Source organism: Vidua chalybeata, chromosome Z, assembly GCF_026979565.1.
Source record: "Vidua chalybeata isolate OUT-0048 chromosome Z, bVidCha1 merged haplotype, whole genome shotgun sequence".
Taxonomy (NCBI): Eukaryota; Metazoa; Chordata; class Aves; order Passeriformes; family Viduidae; genus Vidua; species Vidua chalybeata.
The window spans coordinates 150,888-169,611 of record NC_071570.1 but is presented as its reverse complement, the minus strand read 5'-3'; the positions used below and the strand labels follow the sequence as shown (position 1 = coordinate 169,611).

General features: G+C 40.8%; 1 protein-coding gene across 5 annotated transcripts in view; it reads left to right on the top strand.

Annotated features, from left to right (window-relative positions):
* ZNF532 (zinc finger protein 532) overlaps positions 1-18,692 on the top strand; it is a 32,133-nt gene extending 13,441 nt beyond the window's left edge. For 2 of the 5 annotated variants that reach the window (XM_053931660.1, XM_053931661.1), the window contains exons 4-10: positions 1,240-1,421; positions 4,297-4,473; positions 8,491-8,653; positions 11,865-12,143; positions 15,541-15,653; positions 15,999-16,146; positions 16,405-18,692. In XM_053931660.1, the coding sequence (XP_053787635.1) occupies positions 1,240-1,421; positions 4,297-4,473; positions 8,491-8,653; positions 11,865-12,143; positions 15,541-15,653; positions 15,999-16,146; positions 16,405-16,899 (1,557 nt within the window). In that variant the 3' untranslated portion in view covers positions 16,900-18,692. Of the gene's footprint in view, positions 1-1,239; positions 1,422-4,296; positions 4,474-8,490; positions 8,654-11,864; positions 12,144-14,185; positions 14,256-15,540; positions 15,654-15,998; positions 16,147-16,404 lie in introns of those variants that run through there. The other 3 variants (XM_053931662.1, XM_053931663.1, XM_053931665.1) reach the window with 3 other exon arrangements.
* The last annotated feature ends 32 nt before the right edge of the window (positions 18,693-18,724 follow it).

Genomic DNA, 18,724 nt, shown 5'->3' with positions numbered 1-18,724 from the left:
TCAGAAGTCCTGCAAGCCAAAGGCTTTGGAAGGACCTGTGAAACCTCCAAATGTTTCTGTTACTGGAGTAAGAAGTTCTGGTTTGCTGTTTTCTTACGTAATCAAATAATGCTCCAGATTCTCCAGTATTGTATTACAGCTCATTAATACATGAATAGCCAAAGAGAGATTTGGGGAATGGTACTGAGCCCAGTAAATGTGACACTTATTGCTGGTCAGAGGTTATTGCCTTTATCTGAACTTAAGACAACACACCAAAACAATTCTGGTCAGCCTGAGGCTGTAAGTCCCCCATTTTTGGGCACTCCTTGGTCAATTAAGGCCAAGTATTTGGCATTTCAAAGCAGATATTTCTGTGTGTCTCTATATAGCCTTGCTGCGTCCCAAAGGCTGTAAGCAGGTGCCAGTTTGAAATCCCTGTAGACAGCTGAACTCAGGCAGAGGCTTGCAGGAGAGCAGTACATCTACCCATGCTGAACACTACTGTAGTGGGCTAGCAGGAATGCCAGTGGAACCTGCGTTGCAGTGATGGCATGTTTTCTTTGCTTAACATGCTGTATATTTAATGGTTTGCATTTTGCCATCTTGCTGCATCAGGACATGGGAGAACTCTGTATGGAGACTGTGCTCAAACACGCCAGGCCACAGTGCTCCCAGAGCGTTTATTTCAGGATTTCTTCATGCGTATGTTAGTAAATAATTTATAATTCAGATCTGGAGATCTTTTTTTGGTCAATATTCTCGCAGACTGTACACATCACTACATATGCCAGACTCCTAGAACATTCCTTAAAAACGTGCAAATACATGTTCAAAAACATACTGATGTCCTGAAGGAGTCTTGGGTTTGATTTTAAATCTTTGCAAGTCACTGGTGAGGTTCACAAGTCCCAAGCCATAAGAGACAGTAGCAATAATTTGATTCTGGAGTTGTTTGTAGGCCCCTTGCACTATTAAGGTAATCTGGGAAGGCACCTGAGTAATATTTCTGTAAAGCATGTGTATCTGCCGTGGTCAGTGGTGTAGGAAGGATCTTTGTAGCCCAGAATGCCAGTCAGTCTGGCTACCAGCACCTGCCAGCTCTGTCAGCAGGGCTTGTGTTCGTACTTGCCTACTGCATTGGGTCCCATCCCAGTTACGAAATTTAACCTTTATTTGCTGTATTGCAGTGTTTGACACAAGACGTTATGTAGAGCTGAACCAAACCTTTTGTCTCATCTATTCTGGTTTATCATTTAGAAGACATGCAATATCTGCCAGATGCTGCTTCCTAACCAGTGCAGTTTTGCATCACACCAGAGAATTCATCAGCATAAATCTCCATACACGTGTCCTGAATGTGGAGCAATCTGCAGATCTGTCCACTTCCAGACCCATGTCACTAAGAACTGCCTGCATTATACCCGAAGAGTTGGGTTTCGGTCAGTATAATTATTCCTTTTGCTGTCAATTTATGTATAATTTATGGTTTTTAAAGTGGTTTTCCATTTTCATAAGCACTGTTTGGACAATACCAGCTTCATGGGTTTAAGATTGTCATGGCAATAGTACTATTAGTACTGAAATTTTGGAATAAATACATTAGGATTCTACTTTGTTTTGGGCATCCACTTTTGTATATGATTAAATCAGAATATTATCTGGTGTAACCCAGATTTAGGACTTCACAGTTTATAAAGTCTAGAGGATTCAGATGCATTATCTTAATTGCAGGTTTTCAGAAACCTTCTTGAGTTTTTTCAAAACATTGAATTTTAGATTGTTCTTTCTGGTAGAACAGTCATTGTCAGTACTTCCAGAATGTTGAGATGTTGATGGGCATACTGCACCTGTCTGGTTGTTCTCTTTTCTGTGGCAAGTCAAGATTCCTTGACTTTATCACTTTACATCACTTGGAAATTGCCTTTCTCAAACAACCTTGTCTTTTGGTTCTCCTTTGTTACTTTTCAGTTTCCCTTTGACTTTTATGTTTCCCTGTAATGGCAACTCACTGAGAAAATGGGGAGCAGAGGCATTTCATAGAAATGTTTAGTTTTGAAAGACTGAACAAATGCTTTCTGTTAGCATTTTCCTTGCACTTGAATGGCAGGCAGCACAGCAAGAGATCAGAAGAGCCTCCTGTACCTCGAGCTTTGCTTAGCACTCCAAAACCACATCCATTTCACCCTGTCTGCCTGGAAAAAGGCCATTCTAAATCTTACAGCAGGTAGCTCCTTCCACCCTTAAGGTACCACAGTTCATTTTCCAGGATGGCTGTGCAATCGTCCCCTAAGGGAAGAAAGCATTTTTACTGCATCAAGCCTCTGCTTTCAGCTTGAATTCATGGCCTGATGTTAACTCCAAGCTCTTTTCATTTCTTTGGGTTCTTTTCTTTTATCCTTTTCTCTCAAGCAGTAGCCTGTCTAGTCCTGCATTTTCTCCATCTGCTTCCTGCACTCCTCTGCTCTTCCCTCTAATGTATGTCTCTTGGGTTTGTACACAGAATCACCTCTAGGGACTCCTGGCCTGCCCCAGTAACACCAGCAGAATCCCCTTCACTGGGAATCTAAGTCACTAAACTTTTCAAGATGTCTCATAAACATCTCATGTCACATCGAGTCAGAATTTCTTGATCTGGTGAGACTGTGTGACCCAGGCAAACAAAAGCAGTCTCTGGGAATGTTACTGTCTCCCTCCTTAGCCTCCTCAGCCTCTCCTTAGAGCTTTTGCCTAAGGAGCAGCATACCCTGTCCTGCCTCTCCAAAGGGCCTCTGCCAAGAAGTTCCCTTTGACTCCAGTGATTTAGGCTAGTTGTCTGCACTGAATCAGCTGAAAACTTCAGCCTGAAGTTTCCCTGCAGCCTGCCAAGGTGAAAGCAAGCAGCTGTTAGAACAGTCCCCAAGAGGAACGCTTGGTCCTTAGGAACTGTGTAATATACAATGGTGGATGCTGAGGATCAGTTGTTATGTGGCATCACTAGAGAATAAAGTCAAGCCGTGGCACGGGGAGGTGAAAATGCCACCCCGCTCTCCGGAGGGACAACCTCAGGAGTAGATGTGTTACTGAGTGCATCACGCTGTGTATGGCTGTGAAGAAGTGCTCAGCTCTGTATGAGCACAGAAGCTCTTAACAGAGCCAAAAAAGACCAGAATAATCTGCTTTAGAGAATGCACTGGTAAGCAGAGACTAGATGGGTATAAACTCAATGAGTATCATTAAGAGTATAAATTAAATGCCCAGAAAAAGAAAGGATGACATTTCATAAAATTCAAGGGTGATAAATTTTAAAAGTAAAATGGGATCCTTGAATTCAATGTAGAACTGTTTTTCCTGCTTTATTGCTATCATCACGGCAGTAAAACTACTGAAAAATTAAATTGACATTTGTGTGACAACAATCATACTGCCGTGATAGATGCTAAAATTAAAATTTTGGAAGGGTGGAGGCCTTCTATGTTTGAAGACTTCGTAAAAGTCTTACTGCAAAACACTGATCAATAAGAAATTGTCTCATTGGACAAGTAATTGCTGATTGCACTATGTTCTTGGACTGATTTGGGAGCATTTGCTGCTGGAGATGTAGGGCGTTAAAGGGGATCATTGTGTATAAAAATTCTTATGTTCTAACACTAATTGAATTTTTTAATCGTTTCATTTTAGAATAGATGCAGAAAGGTCACAAATTTTCGACGCAGCCAGAAGTATGTTTTTGAAAAATATCTTCTGAATTCCAATATGATATATTGATCTGATAGTAGGGATTTGGTTTAGTTTTCCTGAGTTTCAGTCCAAGTGCTGATTTGATTACATGTGCAGAAAATCATTACCAGTATATCTTCATTAAATCTAAACAAGGGAAATGGTGAAAATATTTTCCTTACTGGTTTTCCATTTGGTGATTGTTTCTAAATTGCTGTGGTGTACTTTAAACAATGCCCTGCATGTGATAAAAATGCGTTCTGGAAAATCTCTTTCCAAATTTGCAGAGGATTTAAGTATTTTTTCTGCAATCAGTAGAGTATTTGTCTATCCACCCTTCTCTCTGTTTTATTGTAATAACATAAAAACATGTTCTGACCTTATATCTCTTAGATTTTCAAATGACAATGTGTGAAATTTCTTTCCCCTTACTTTGTGATCCACAAATCAGTGGTTATGTTGATTCTTCCGGGGTTGTTTAAGTTGACAGAGTAATGTAGTTTTATCCAGTTGCTATCCATGTGTGTTTCTCTCTTCCCTTTGCTTGAAAATCCGTGTTGATTATGTCCAGCACTGCTCAGGGCAGGCTGCACTGACTCTCCTCCACTCTCTCCGCAGCTGCGTGCACTGCAATGTTGTGTACTCTGACGTGGCGGCACTCAAGTCTCATATTCAAGGTTGTCACTGTGAAGTCTTTTACAAGTGTCCTATCTGTCCCATGGCATTTAAATCTGCTCCCAGCACACATTCCCATGCCTACACACAACACCCGGGTATCAAGATAGGCGAACCAAAGTAAGCAAAATTCATCTTCTACTGCACTTGTCTGCATTTGAATGACCCGTGAAATTGCATTCTGTCCTGTGCTTGCAGGACACTTCTTACAGGCACCAGTTTGTCAGCCTGCTGGTTATGTGGGATTTGTGTAGCGCTTTCATGACTTTTCAGCTGGTAGTTCATTGGGAAAGGTGATATTTCTGTGAATGCACTAGCAGGTCTTTAAGCACTGCATGCTATGAGAGAGTGATTGCAAAATGTAATTACACAAATTATGCGGACAGGTGGCCAGAGTGTTGCTCATTCTAATGTTTTAATCTGCTTAGCTCATCTGCATTTTTACTGTGAATTAAAATAATGTGATTCCAAAAACAGCTGCTAAGACTAATCAGTGCTTATGTGGTGATTTTCTTAACGTGGTTGAAAAGTTGAGAAAAAGCACTTTTATCTGTTTATATAAGCTTTTTTCCAATAGGTAATCTCTTTCTGGCTTGAAGCAGAAGTGTTTTTGTTCTGTAGCTAGGAAAGTTGTCCATAAAGGTGGTAGTTTGCTGAAGGTGGTGACACAGGGTACAAGTAGGACTCGTCTTCATTGTCTTTTTTTAAAGTTGTTGGACACTGGGGGGCTCTGCTGAAGGCAGCAAGTGCTGCTGTGTGTGCAGACTCCAGCCCTTGAGTGTGAGCCTCTCTGATGACCTCTTCTCCTCCATCTGCCTCTTCCTCACTGCTAGAGTGCACTGTTGAGAGCAAGCAGGGATTGAGCTCCGTGTTTTCTCCAGGGCATGCACAGAGCACCAGCATGGTAACAACTTGCAGGCTCAAGAACATAGATGTTATTATATCATGTGATGTAATAACCAGCATTCCTAAGAGTTCAGTTTCTCACTGTTTCTTCTAACATATTAACAGGAGATATTTTTTTTTGTTTGCACTTCCATCAAAGCAAAATGGCAACAAACTTGCCATGTCTGATACCAAATGGAAGTAATTTCTGCCTCGAGGGGAATGATACATTGTTTTAATTCAGGATGCTATCATCAGTCAGGTGCTGTGAGATACCAGCATTTAAAATTTTTTTCAGGTTCCCATAGATTTCTCATTAGACAAATCTAAAAGATTAAGATCACTGTTTGTGTAAGATGCTACACATATGAAGAGTGAACTGTGCTTGGATCTGCCAAATTGTTTCTGATCGCGTTCAGGAATTAAGTATTTTGCATTAGGCTTTTTTTCCACATAGATGCACTTATAATTGTATTCCTTTACAAATTTACTTTGATTATAAAAAAATGAAATGAAATGTTATTATATACTACTGTAATAAGTCACAGAATCCATAGTTGAGCACTCCTCTTAAGAAGTGGTGTTTCCTTTAAATTTGCCAGTTTTAATCACAGTGCTGCCTTAAATGCATGCAGAGTGACTGGTAGGATTTTTCCAGCCCTTGCAGTGTTCAGAGTTCCTGGCTTGCTAGTTCTGAGCAGAGCTGACAGGTTGTATTTGAGGCAATACATTCACATTTGGGTTATCTGTGCTGCATCATGGGGCACCCAGGCTGTGTGACTGGCACCCACTGCAAGCCTGCCAGCCTCATTCCTGACCCCAGGGGTGTGGCACAGTCCAAGGACACTGGCCATGGCTTCAGCAGTGCCCCATGGCTTTTGAGGGACTCTGTAGTAGGTCACACTCCTCTGTTTACAGGAACTGGGCTCCTGGGGAATCTGGCTGCCCTCCCCCGGCATTTACTTGAACTGTGTGATTTACAATTTACAAACAGTTGCTGCAGAACAGATGCACTAAACCACTTGGTGTATGAAAAATGACTTTTATATGCAGGGATTCTCACTGGGATGAAATGAGATTATTTTAATATAGGGAAATGGATGGCTGTCTTGTCTTTCAACTCTAGGAAGCTCTCTCCTGTAACATACTCTAAACTCTGGTTTCCCAGAAAACCACAGATGTGCTCTTTTTTCAGTAAACAGTGTCTAGGAATGGCACTAATATATTTTTCATGGCTGATCTCTTTTTGAATACTGGAGGAATTCTTGTTTATCAAGCCAAATTATGGGATATTTATGGTACTATTGGTAAAAAGTGTATTATCCCACAAGTTCCCTTTTTTCAAGAAAAAAATTTGGGAAGGAGGAATACTGTCCTCTGGTGCAGAGGCTTGGCAAATGCTAAATGTCTTTTATGTGAAAGTATTTTCCTGTGAGATAACACTTGTATTTATTCCAAGATAACACGTGAATTTGCTAAACAGATTTTTGGGAAGTGAAAAGGCCATGCGCCTGCTTTGTTGTGTACTGTGGGGCAGGAGCAGCCTGGGAGTGGGAGCAGGAGTGGGATGGGATGGGATGGGATGGGATGGGATGGGATGGATGGATGGGATGGGATGGGATGGGATGAACTGCCTGACTTATTCCAGCATCCCTGTAAATGACATCCTGTGGAAGCACAACTGCCTTTAAGCTTTGAACAGCATTTCAGGCAGTTGCATGTTAAACACTGACTACTTCAATTAAATTTAAAAAAAAAAACCAAAACCATGTGTGGTTGCATGGTTAAAGATTGAAAATCATGTTTTTGCTGTGTCTGAAGGAAATACTCCTGGTGTGTATAGTCATAACTCATACTGTGAGGTGTGTTGGTATGAATTTAAGTGAGTAGTCTTTGCCCAGAGACTTGTCTGAAATTTGGATCTTTACCAGGTAGTTCTGCTTCTGTGAAGGCAGGGTAAAGTACTTTAGCTGCCATAGAAAATACAGAGATTTAGCTCGTGGTGTTTTTAGAGAGTTACAGTTTTTATATGTGATAAATTCAAAAAGAATTTCTACAAATCTCCAGATCTGCAGTGAAGGGCTCACCACAGAAAGCAGGACAATAGTACATTGATCATCAGAGGATGCTGTGTAAATAATACATTTATCTTAGCATGTGTGAGAAACTGGCACCCCTTGATAGCACAAAGTCTTTCCCAGTTAACATGAAGAAGTGAAAATTGTTTTTCATTTGGAGTTACAGGACGGCTTGGACATGGAAGCAATGCCCATGTTTTTATGGTCTCAAAACACAGTGCAGAGTGATCCCCAGAGCTCTGGAACAATGCACTATCAATGATAATTATTTAGAGGGATGTGTAAAGCACTGGGAACATTTATGTGGCTAATGAGAAGATTTAGCACTTTAGCAGGCAGGAGGGTTTGAGGGTTTGTTTTTTTAAGTGGCAGTTACTCTTAAGGATGGGAAGCGCCTGTTGCTGTACTGAGCACCTGTGGTTGGGCTTCTTTTATTTTAGCTAAACTTTCTCTGCAGCACTACAGATTACATGGCTTAGATTTCTCTCTCATCTCATGATCTGTGGTTAGAAAACTGCTGTAAGAACAGGAGGCTGGGAGACCTATGTTCAAAAGTCACATGTGCTCCAAGAAGGGAAGCGTTTGGTGGTGTCTCTACATTTCTGTGACAGATTCATCAAGACTTGGAATGGCAGATCAGGGAAATCCCGTCCTGCGCTGTTGGAGCTTCAGGGCATTGACAGAGTCTAGGTTTGGCATTCAGGAGCATCAAAGCCATGAACATTGCCAAAAATGTATTTATCTTGAAGCATGTTGCTAACTACAATTGAATTAATCACTCCTTACAATATACTGCATATACAATATACAGGTTTGTAACCTGGAGCCAGGGATATTATCCTTTAGCTACAGTGTGAGTTCAGAAACTGAAGGTGTTGTACTGTCCGAGTATCCTGAGCAGATGTTGTTCTTGTATATGTAACTGGCACATGCTGTTGTTTTCTGGCTTCTTGTTTGCACTTTAATTTTTTTTTCTATTTTTCTGTTTCTTCTACTGCTCCCATATTTTGAAATTGAAGGATGTTTTGAATTAGTCTAACTTTTTTCAGGCAGTGTGAAACAATTACTTAAACATGTTAGATCTTATCTGTGATGAGGAAAAAAGTTAACATCATGATTCTTGCAAATAGATCATCAACATGACTGACATTGTTTATTGTGCTTCTGTTTTTAGAATAATATATAAATGCTCTATGTGTGACACTGTGTTTACTCTACAACCTTTGCTCTACCGCCACTTTGATCAGCACATTGAAAACCAGAAGGTGTCTGTTTTCAAGTGTCCAGACTGTTCTCTTCTATATGCACAGAAACAGCTTATGATGGATCATATCAAGGTGTGTAAGCATCTTCTCTTGTTTCCTTCATGATACCATTTGTCATGCAATATATGCTGTGAGAACATACTGTGAAAAGGCACAGAGTAACAAGACTGCTGAAAGAGATGTTAATAATTCTGAGGGAGTGATCTGTGAATGTTGTTCTCAAATGTTAAAATTTTATATTTTGTCTGGTCTTCAGCATATCTGTGATGACTCAGTTGGTTTTTATGTAAGAATGGTGATTTTGGTATACTGGGAATATCTCAGCAAGTCCAATCCTAACAAATACTGAGTTTTATTTACAGTATTCTAAGTATTATTCCAATTGTTAGGAGCTGAGAATGCTGAGTGCATCACAAAATCAAACCTTTGATGTTCAGAATTCACCGGGAAGCAGTATGTTGCTAGATGTAGAGGTTACCTGTGTTATGTGAACTTGAACATGTGTGCTTTGAAAAAAAACTCCAGTGGATTTCCTCATAAACACCATTAAGAGCTAACAATTCACTGTGATCCTTGTAAGTCCTGGTTTGAAGGATCAGCAGCCCCCTGGCTATCATTTGTTAGCTGTGTGTTTGACACAGACTGTTACCTCATGTCATACAGACCAAAGCTGAGGTTTTTCCTTATTAACCCCTGGCACCTGAACACAGAATGGGACTGTGGAGCCTGCTGCGCTTCTCTGGCAGTGCCAAAATTCCTGAATACTATTTCTCTACCACAGAGTGGAAAACCAGACATCTTTTTTGGCTGCTAAAACCATCATTTTGCATTTTAGTCCCAACTATGGCACTTGTAACCACAGAATTCTCTGAAGTAGTGTTGAAAATAAGATCACAAGTCTTGAAAAAACAGGTGGTCTTAAAGCCAGTCTTCAACTTGAGGAGGAGATGAGGGAAAGGCTGAGCCAAGATGTTCAGAAATACAAGGGCTGGATATTTTCTTTGTTTCTGAGCTAGCAGCACTAGTTCTTGCATGTTTACTGCAAGATATCTTAGATGCTCCTCGCATGCAGCAATGCAAAACTCTGATCTGACTGCAGTTAGGGCCAGAAGCTATCTTTACAGAAATCAGGATGCTCAGCATCTCACATTTCAAAGATATGCTCAGTTACTTGGGCACTACTTCTTTGGCTTTAGTGTTCCATGCCAGTATATGAACTTTCAACCAGTGAGGTTTTAGTATGATTCACTGTAAATGATTCAGACATTTTTGAGACTAAAATTAGAGGATTAGACAACACATGTGCAGTAGCAGTATTGCTGGTTTTGCATTTAGGATGTGTGTGTAGCAGTAGGGACTGGAGCAAAGCAGTGTAAATTGGAATTCAGTTAAGGGGGACTGAAAAAAACAGTAAGAGGTTATAGATAAAAGAAGAAAAGGATTCAGGGAGAGGATAAAAGCACAAAAGGACTAAGGGAGAGTACGATGCCAGACAGAGGCAGAGCTCAGCTGCACAGAAAGTAATGGTTTGGTATGGCTAGACATAAATCATCAAGGTAGAGACAGACCTGGATGAAAGTAGGACAGAAAGGGACAGAAGGAAGCTCAGGAGGAGATTATTTAAAGCTACAGAAAATAACCCAGAATAATTCCTGCAGATGTCAATATTTCTTGATGGCAGAATGTATGTCTTATTATCCTGTAATGACTCACTGCAAGAAAATTTCCAGCAGCCAGTGAGAGCAGATGGTGAAGGACTTGCCTGGCCTGGCCTGGCTTGGCCTGGAGGTGTAATGCTCCCTGTTTGGCCAGCACTGGGATTCCATACTATGCTTTAATGCTCTTGGTGTAGTTTCAAATAAGAAATGAAATTTCAAGGATTGTATTTACAAGACATTTGGAAAGCTGTGCACTAACATTTTACATGCTGACAGGTTAGGCTGGAATGGAATCTCCAGGTCAGCTTGAGTTGCCTGAGAGTACAGGAACCTTGTTTCCTGCTCCCCTGTGCAGTGGGTTACTAAAACCAGCCTCCTCCTTTACTACACACCTGCACTTTGCTCTTAGTTATTGGTCCTGTGCACTTTGCTTTTTATTAACGGTTATGGGGGGTTAATCACTGGCTTTTCTGGTATTTAAAAGCTGTTAAATCAAAGAACATGTTCTACTGATGAGGTTGATATTTGCTCTAGAGCCAGTGGGTAGTCGCAAAGGCCGAAGTATTTACAAAAGAACTTGTTGCTGGAGTATCACATTGATGCTCCTATATTCCCAGAATCAAGAGGGTTATAGAAAGGGTCAGTATGTGAGAGGATCAGAATGCTGTCCTGATAAAGGACAAGCCTTTCAGACATGAGACCTCAACTGGGGGTCCCTGTTCAGCAGTGGATTAGCTCTGGTCTGCAGTCATCCCTGCTGGCCCACAACCCTGCTCATCCTTGCTGTGTGTACGTCCATGCGTGGAACTCAGACACACAGCTGAAGCCCCGCAGCCCTTTCTGAACAAGTCACTTTGTTGGAAGGCTCAGGTGTCACACCAGTGCACTTACACTGGTTTGGAAATGGGGAATGGGGGAAGAGGGAGTTCTTCCCTTCTTACTGACTATTGACTTAAAGTGCAGACATAAGTCCCTGAGGAAGGCTTCCCACCCAGGAGCTTCAGGGGCTGGAGAACAGCTGCTCAGACCCTTCTGATCTGCTGTGGGGCCCTGTCCGCCCCGCACACCTTGTCCCACACTACCTAGCAAGGTAGCCCTAAGTGAGTGTGCTCATTACCTGGCTGGAGAGTAAGGCAGGGCTTAACCTCAGCCTCAACATAAAATGTTAATAAATTACATAGCCAATGTGATGTAAAGAGTTGCCTTATCTTATTTACCAATACGCCAAGTCAACATTTGGTCAGTAAAATCACCTTTCCTTCTTGGAAAACTCCAGTCACATAGTCTGGAATGAGGATGCTCAACTAACATGTCAGGTAAGTAAAGCAAGAAATTAAACTTAACATAAAGTACTTCTTGAGCCCTTTTTTCCTCCCTTAAGTTGCTAAACCACAACTTAAACGTAACCTCCAAAGTAAGTCTCTTATTTTTTTGTGAAAACACCTACATAGGTGTCAGTTATTGTTAGGTCATGCTAGGTCTTGCGTTTACTTAATCTTGTTTCTTTACGAATGTGATCTGATGATAATAGTATGCCAAAGAAGTAACTGAAGGCTTTTGGTTGAGTACAACTCTGTATGTCTGTGTCCGTTTTTTACCTTTTTTTCCTCTCTCTTTTATTGTAGTCTATGCATGGAACTTTGAAAAGTGTTGAGGGGCCACCAAACCTGGGGATAAACCTGCCTCTCAGTACTAAACCCACAACTCAAAACTCAGCCAGTCACAACAAGGAAGACACAAAATCTGTCAATGGAACAGAAAAGTTGGAGAAGAAATCTCCTTCTCCCATAAAGAAAGCAGAACCTAAAAAAGTCACTAGTCCTGGCTGGACGTGTTGGGAGTGTGACAGGCTCTTCACTCAGAGAGACGTTTACATCTCCCACATGAGGAAAGAACATGGAAAGGTAAAGGAATATATTCAGTACAAAAAGGTGAATTAAACCTGAAAGGTGAAGTATTTGTTTCTAAATTCCATTTGTGTTTTTGAAGATAATTCCTTTAAGTCCCAGCATTATTATTCACTGTTCTTATATCTATTTCATCTTTTTTGCTTTGGCTGCTCTAGTTTTTTTCAGTTTCTACATCATTCTACTGAGAAAATCATCTGTAGGCTTGTTCATTCAGTACCGAAATTTTTTCAAGACGGAAAGAGTGAGAGATATTGCTGTATTTCATCCAAGCCATCTAATCTGTTCCAGGTTCTTATTTCTTCTTTGTGCCTTCTCAATTCCCTCTCTTTACAGTGGTGTGGTGAACATGGCAGTGCTGGGGTAACAGTTGGACCCAGTCTTAAAGATCTTTTCCAACTTAGACAGTTTGGTTCTGTTCTCTTCTGAAGCTCAGTGCCTGTTAGCCTCAGGGAGTGGAGACTCAGTCATGTTTTACTTGTCCAGTGAGTGCCAACTGGTGTTTCATTTAAAGGCAGACACATTCCACAGCTGAGCTGTTGCTCTAATGTGACATTTAAGAGTTCAGCTGAGTTGACAAGTTGAATTTTGTATTTAAAGCACCTGAATTTGAGATATCTTACTTAAAATTGATTGAAAGTGAAATGTGGGAATGTTGCATCCTCATGGGAGCAGAGAGACTGATGTTCTTCCTGCACTCAATAGCATTTTCAGTTAAATGAAATTAAAGAGACTGGCAGGCAGGAAGGCAATAGTGACCCTGCTTAGCTGTGGCAGGCTCCAGCCCCTTGCTGACATGTGGCAGCCACCTGCCAAGCCAGTCTTCACCTTTGCTGTGTGCTGGTGGCAATGCTCTGGCTCTTTCCTCAGCTGGGAACCAGGGAGCTAAACTGATGTACTGTGCTGCACTGCAGCAAAAGAGCAGGACTGGGAGGGATAATAGATTGATTTTGTCTAAATGGAGGAGAACCGCTCTGAGTGAAAATCCGTCGTTTTCAGGATTCTAATGTGCTGTAATAAATGATTGCACATTTTCAGAGGTTTCTATAACAGTTATTATCTCTAAAGCTGTTCTGCAAATGATCTTATTCTGTTTATAAACGTTTTATGGAAAAGCTGAAAATGCTGGACTACTGAGTGTCATCTTCAATTTTCTTAGGACAACTTCAAGCAAATAGCACCCTAGCATCATTGCCTCCAGTAACTCTCACCCCATTCCTTCAGCCTCCTGCTGCCCAAATATTAACTCAGCAGAGCTTTTACTGGCAATCAGAAATGCGTTTAAGACCAAATGCATTGTACATTTATGCAATTCTTAAAAACAAAGCAGCACAACCTCCCAATGAAACTGTCACTTCAGAGTGAACTAGAGAGTGATATTCAGTCTGATTCCATCCACAGCAGAGTAGCCAAAGGCATGTAAAAGGTTAGTAATATATCAATAATGCTTTTTAAATATTAGCTTTAAATCTGTGTCTTTCTCTCTCTGATGTTTATGTGCAATGTTACCTCAAGAATAGCCCTTATTATGAAATATTAGATAATTGCTGCATTCAAATCCTGTCCTGAAGGCCTCTTTCATTGCTTCCATTCAGGTGCTGGTTTTTATCCCCATTCAAGCAGTTCCTTGAATAACACAGGAGGCACATAGATACTAAAATGAACAGAAATACAATTCCATGTCTTTCAGAAATGGGGGATACAGACCGGGTGCTACATTCCTTCCCAACCTGTCAAAATTTTCAGTAATTGTTAGCTGTCAAAAAGACTGTGTTGAAAAACTCAAACTTTTGCTGTGGAGAGAATAGAAATGAGCATAAAATAACCAAGTATGTGATATGGATCTAATAAACAGAGGAACTAATTTACAGCCTTATTTTCTTAAGAATGATAGATGTGGGTTAAATGCTCTAAACCAATCCTTTCAGAATGATTGTTTAAAATGGTAATTAAGCAATTCATGTGCTATTCACAAAATCCATTGTCATGCAAGGTACATGAAAATACTAGTTTCAAACTTCTAATTTCTGCTTCTGCAGGACCAGAGTGAAAGAGCTGTAACCCCTAGCTGATCCCAGGCTGGATTATGCAGAGGTATTCATAGGAGAGGTATTGCTATGTATATCTCCTTTGGACAGATCCTTAAGGTTCCAGCCCTTACTGAGAACTGTCTACACAGACAGACAGATTGACAGTTTCTGATCCTCTCCTGAGGATCCTGGATGAAGGGAGCCAGCTGTAGGGTAGGAAATTTTGTAGCCATCTTGGTGTGAGTCTCTGCCTAATCTTAAAAGTGCTTCCAAAAAAAAAAAGTTACCAGCCCAGATAAGGGAGGGTTCCAACAAGCCTGCATAACTCCTGTCTGAAACTGGATCATGTGTCTGCCTTCCACCAGGCAGCCATCTGCTGAGCTCCTTGGACTTGTGTGCAGGTGTGTTTCTGTGAAAGGGCAGATGTTTTCTAAGTAGGAATTACCAACTCTAACTTAGTCATTGATCATCCTCTTCTGTCAAGACAAGATGCTGTACAACAGATCATACGGCACTTAATTACAGAACTAATTTTTCAGTTCTTTTTGTTTTGGCTGCCATTGCAGAAACTAATGCATCCAAAATCCTGTTTGGGTCTCTAGCTCGAGTCTCCCTAAGGAATTTAGAACAAATGTGGGGTCACAGCTGGCTACCCCACATAGTGCCCCCAGGTCCTGCTGAGTATCATCCTCGTCCTGCTTTTCTGACCATGGGCTTGATGCTTCTGCTCAATGGCACACAGCTACAGTGTGTGACTGCTCCAGCCCTTCTCAGTTTCTTCCTTTACTTTTTCCTTCCACTTGACCAGCTGCAACATCAACCCCACAAAATTCCCTAAACAGATGGCCATCAAGTTGGCATCAGATCATACCGCTCATTTTGTCATGACTTTCCTGAACCCTGAGTGTGTCAGTGTCTGTGAGGTTCAAGTTTGGTCCTTCTTCTGTGCTCTTCACTGCTCCCTGTATGTGGCTGAGGAGCTGCTTGCTAGTCAGCAGCTGAGGACATGGTTTGGTGATCGGAAGGGAAGGCAACCCCCTCATCCTGCTGCCTTTATTGATCCAGAAATAGTCCTCTGATCTTCCCTGTTTCTGTGGTGGAAGAAATTCTCTTCATCCACTGTCCGTGACCCCAGTTTACAGCTGGAGACAGGTGTGTGTGTGTGTGTGTGTAGCTCATGGGGGCCACACTGCTTGGAAAGAGGTCCAGCTCTGACTTGTACAGTGTTGTTGAAGGGGGGTGTATGTGAAGTACAGTACCAAAAACAGGTAAGTGATGTTTCTTTCCTATTTATCAGAAGGTTCAACACATGCACCACTTTTACTGAGCTTTTTTAATGAAAGTCTCTCTCTTTTTTTTTGAAGCAAATGAAGAAACATCCTTGTCGGCAATGTGACAAATCTTTCAGTTCATCCCACAGTTTATGTCGGCACAATCGTATCAAGCACAAAGGCATTAGGAAGGTTTATACGTGCTCGTAAGTTCTGGTTTTATTTATTTAGAAATGGAATACAAAAACCATTGTTAGTTGAACATCTTTCTTTAACTGTGGAAAAGCCAGTGTCCCGTTCTTTCAGATGCCCAGGACAGGCCAAATCAATTACCTATCCTGCCTACAGAAACGTGTCAGGCTCCTGAGAGTGCAGTGTGTAAAGTCTACAGTCTGAAAGTTGGCTGAGCTGAGTGTTCACAGTTCCACTTTGGGGAACCTGGTTTTCAGGAGTCTCTCAAATACACAACCACTCTTCCAGTCTACAAAAGGCACTTGTTAAGCATGACACTTGAATGTTTGTCTGTCTGTGTGTGTGTGTGTTATCTGCAGGCACTGCCCAGATTCGAGACGTACTTTTACCAAGAGGTTGATGTTGGAAAAACATATTCAGTTGATGCACGGCATTAAAGACCCTGATGTGAAAGAAATGACTGAATCTACCAATATGGAAGAAAGGGAAGTAAAAGAAGACACAAAGGTAATCACTTAGAAGACTCATTCAATCACTGAGAATTTTTTTTTTTTTTGTATATATTCAGGATCTTTAAATAAATACAGGTACTTCGATGCCATAAATGTCTCATCTTCTGTGAAGCAGAGCCCCAAAAGAATCATTTATCAGAGTTGTTTTAGAATTTGCCAAGGGAAAGGTTCTGACATTTGCAAGTCACAAATAGTTATGAAGAGAACTGCATATTTATGCTTATCTGATACACCGTTTCTGTCTCTTTGTTAGGTTCCTAGTCCAAAGCGTAAATTGGAAGAACCTGTAATGGAGTTCAGACCTCCACGAGGTGCAATCACTCAGCCATTAAAGAAGCTGAAGATAAATGTTTTTAAAGTTCACAAGTGTGCAGTTTGTGGCTTTACAACAGAAAATCTTCTCCAGTTTCATGAACATATTCCTCAGCATAAATCTGATGGCTCTTCGTACCAATGCAGGGAATGTGGACTCTGCTACACATCTCATGTGTCCCTTTCCAGACACCTCTTCATTGTACATAAGCTGAAGGAGCCTCAGCCAGTATCAAAACAGAATGGGTCTGGGGAGGATAGTCAGCAAGAAAACAAACCCAACCATGAGGATGACTCTTCCAACAGTGCAGCATCAGACAGAAGATGCAAAGTGTGCGCAAAGACTTTTGAAACTGAAGCGGCCTTAAACACTCACATGAGAACACATGGCATGGCCTTCATCAAGTCCAAAAGAATGAGTTCAGCTGACAAGTGATCAGATTGTTTGGGATGCAGAAATCTCACTCCACATTGGAATACTAATGACATTTTTGCTACAGAAAGTTCAAGGTTATAATAGTATTAACAGTACTGTTCAGGCTGTTGCAATATATTCTGCATAAAAGTGTCCCCTACACCTCATTGTCTATACCCTCAGAACCATTGAAGCAGTATTTGAGTTGAAAAATGTTTGTATATATTTAAACTAATAATTTTTATACTCTTTGGTTATGTGTTTGTATCAGTATCTAGTGGAAAAAATGGGGTTTTTTTCTGGTTATTTTCTGTTCTTTTGTAGTAAGTTTCTTTAAAACAGAGTTCTGAATGCCAGGGCAGTTCCTTAGGTTCTCTTAAACTGTTTGGTTTTTGAATGCTTCTGAAAGAAAATTTAGCTAATGGAAGTGCATCAGGAGGAGGTGCTAGGAGGGGAGAGGAGAGAGGAAGCAAGCTAAGGGAAGATTTTAAATTCTAAAGAACTTGGGCTTCCAAATGTCTAAGGAAGCTTTTAAATTTTTCCTTACAAAATATTCTATAAAATAAGATAAAAGTATCACTGCATGTGTAAAATAAAGTGCTGGTTTTTAGGTGGCAACACCAGAACATGTGCAGACCCCCTGGAGTGGTAAAGTACTTTTGAAGTGTACAAATGCACAACTCTTGAGTATCATGAAGAGTCTTTTTTAGGTCACCAGGTGCTTGTAATCAAAGCTCAAATTGTTACAAATGGGCTGGGCTGCTCTGGATTTAAGAAATAAGATGTAATTAGAGGAATAGGTTTATAATGATGATGTTTTTTGTCATGTAATTTATTAAACATATAGAAGTGAGTACACAGCATTATGTATTTTCCTTGCTGGTTATTGAAAGAAAATAGTTGACCCTTGCTACAGGGGTTGGGATTTGCCAGCTCCACATGATCATGCCAAACGTTCTGGTGCTCAGTGTCACACACAGCCACAACTGGGAAGGAGCCAGCCCCAGCCAGGAGCGGGACTGGGGCTTGCAGCTTTAGCATAGGCCCTGCGGAGCTTGGCCAAACATTGCAAACTCCTGTCCAGCACCACTAGTTTTGCTTGCACAAGTACAAAAAGGTACCATACTGTCCCTTTCAGATAGAGTTCTCTGTGAGAGTATATTTTTAGTTTGTTTTTGCATTTTATACCTTGTATGTAACCCTACAAAAAATTTTGTACCTTTTTTTAAAACAAATTGTGTATATATAGATAGCTGCATGAGAAACAGTAGTAATTGTTGGGTTCCTTAAAAGTCTTGCTGCTGTCAGATGTTACTATACACTATGTCCATTACGACTGTATTAAACACATTTCATATGTAAATAAATGTGGAGCATTTTGCCCCAAAAGATTTGTGAGATTCTGTTATTTATCATTAAATTCTAATAGTTTTAAAATTTGAAGTGTTTAAAAAAATATGGGTCCTCTCAGCCACCTCTGTAAAACTGAATCATTCTGGAAGTTGTTTATCAGATACATTAGTTCTGCTCTCTCCATCCTCATTCCTAATTTGGCTCTTGGGTAGATGGTTGTTAGCCCATTTATATTACTGGCATATCAAGTGCTCGTGAGGTACTTCATCTACAGCGCGCAGTGGGCACAGCACCTCAGTGCGTGCTGGCCACTGCCACCACGGCCCTTCCCATTTAGTGGAGACCTCTGAACACTTGTTTGTTGATGTGCACTGTCAACTGTACAACAAATGAGTTATCACTATGCAGAATGGTGTTTTGTATACAGTGAACAGATAATAAAAGTTCAATTTTCACAGCCATTACTATTACTTTTCTTTATTTTCCCTTTTCA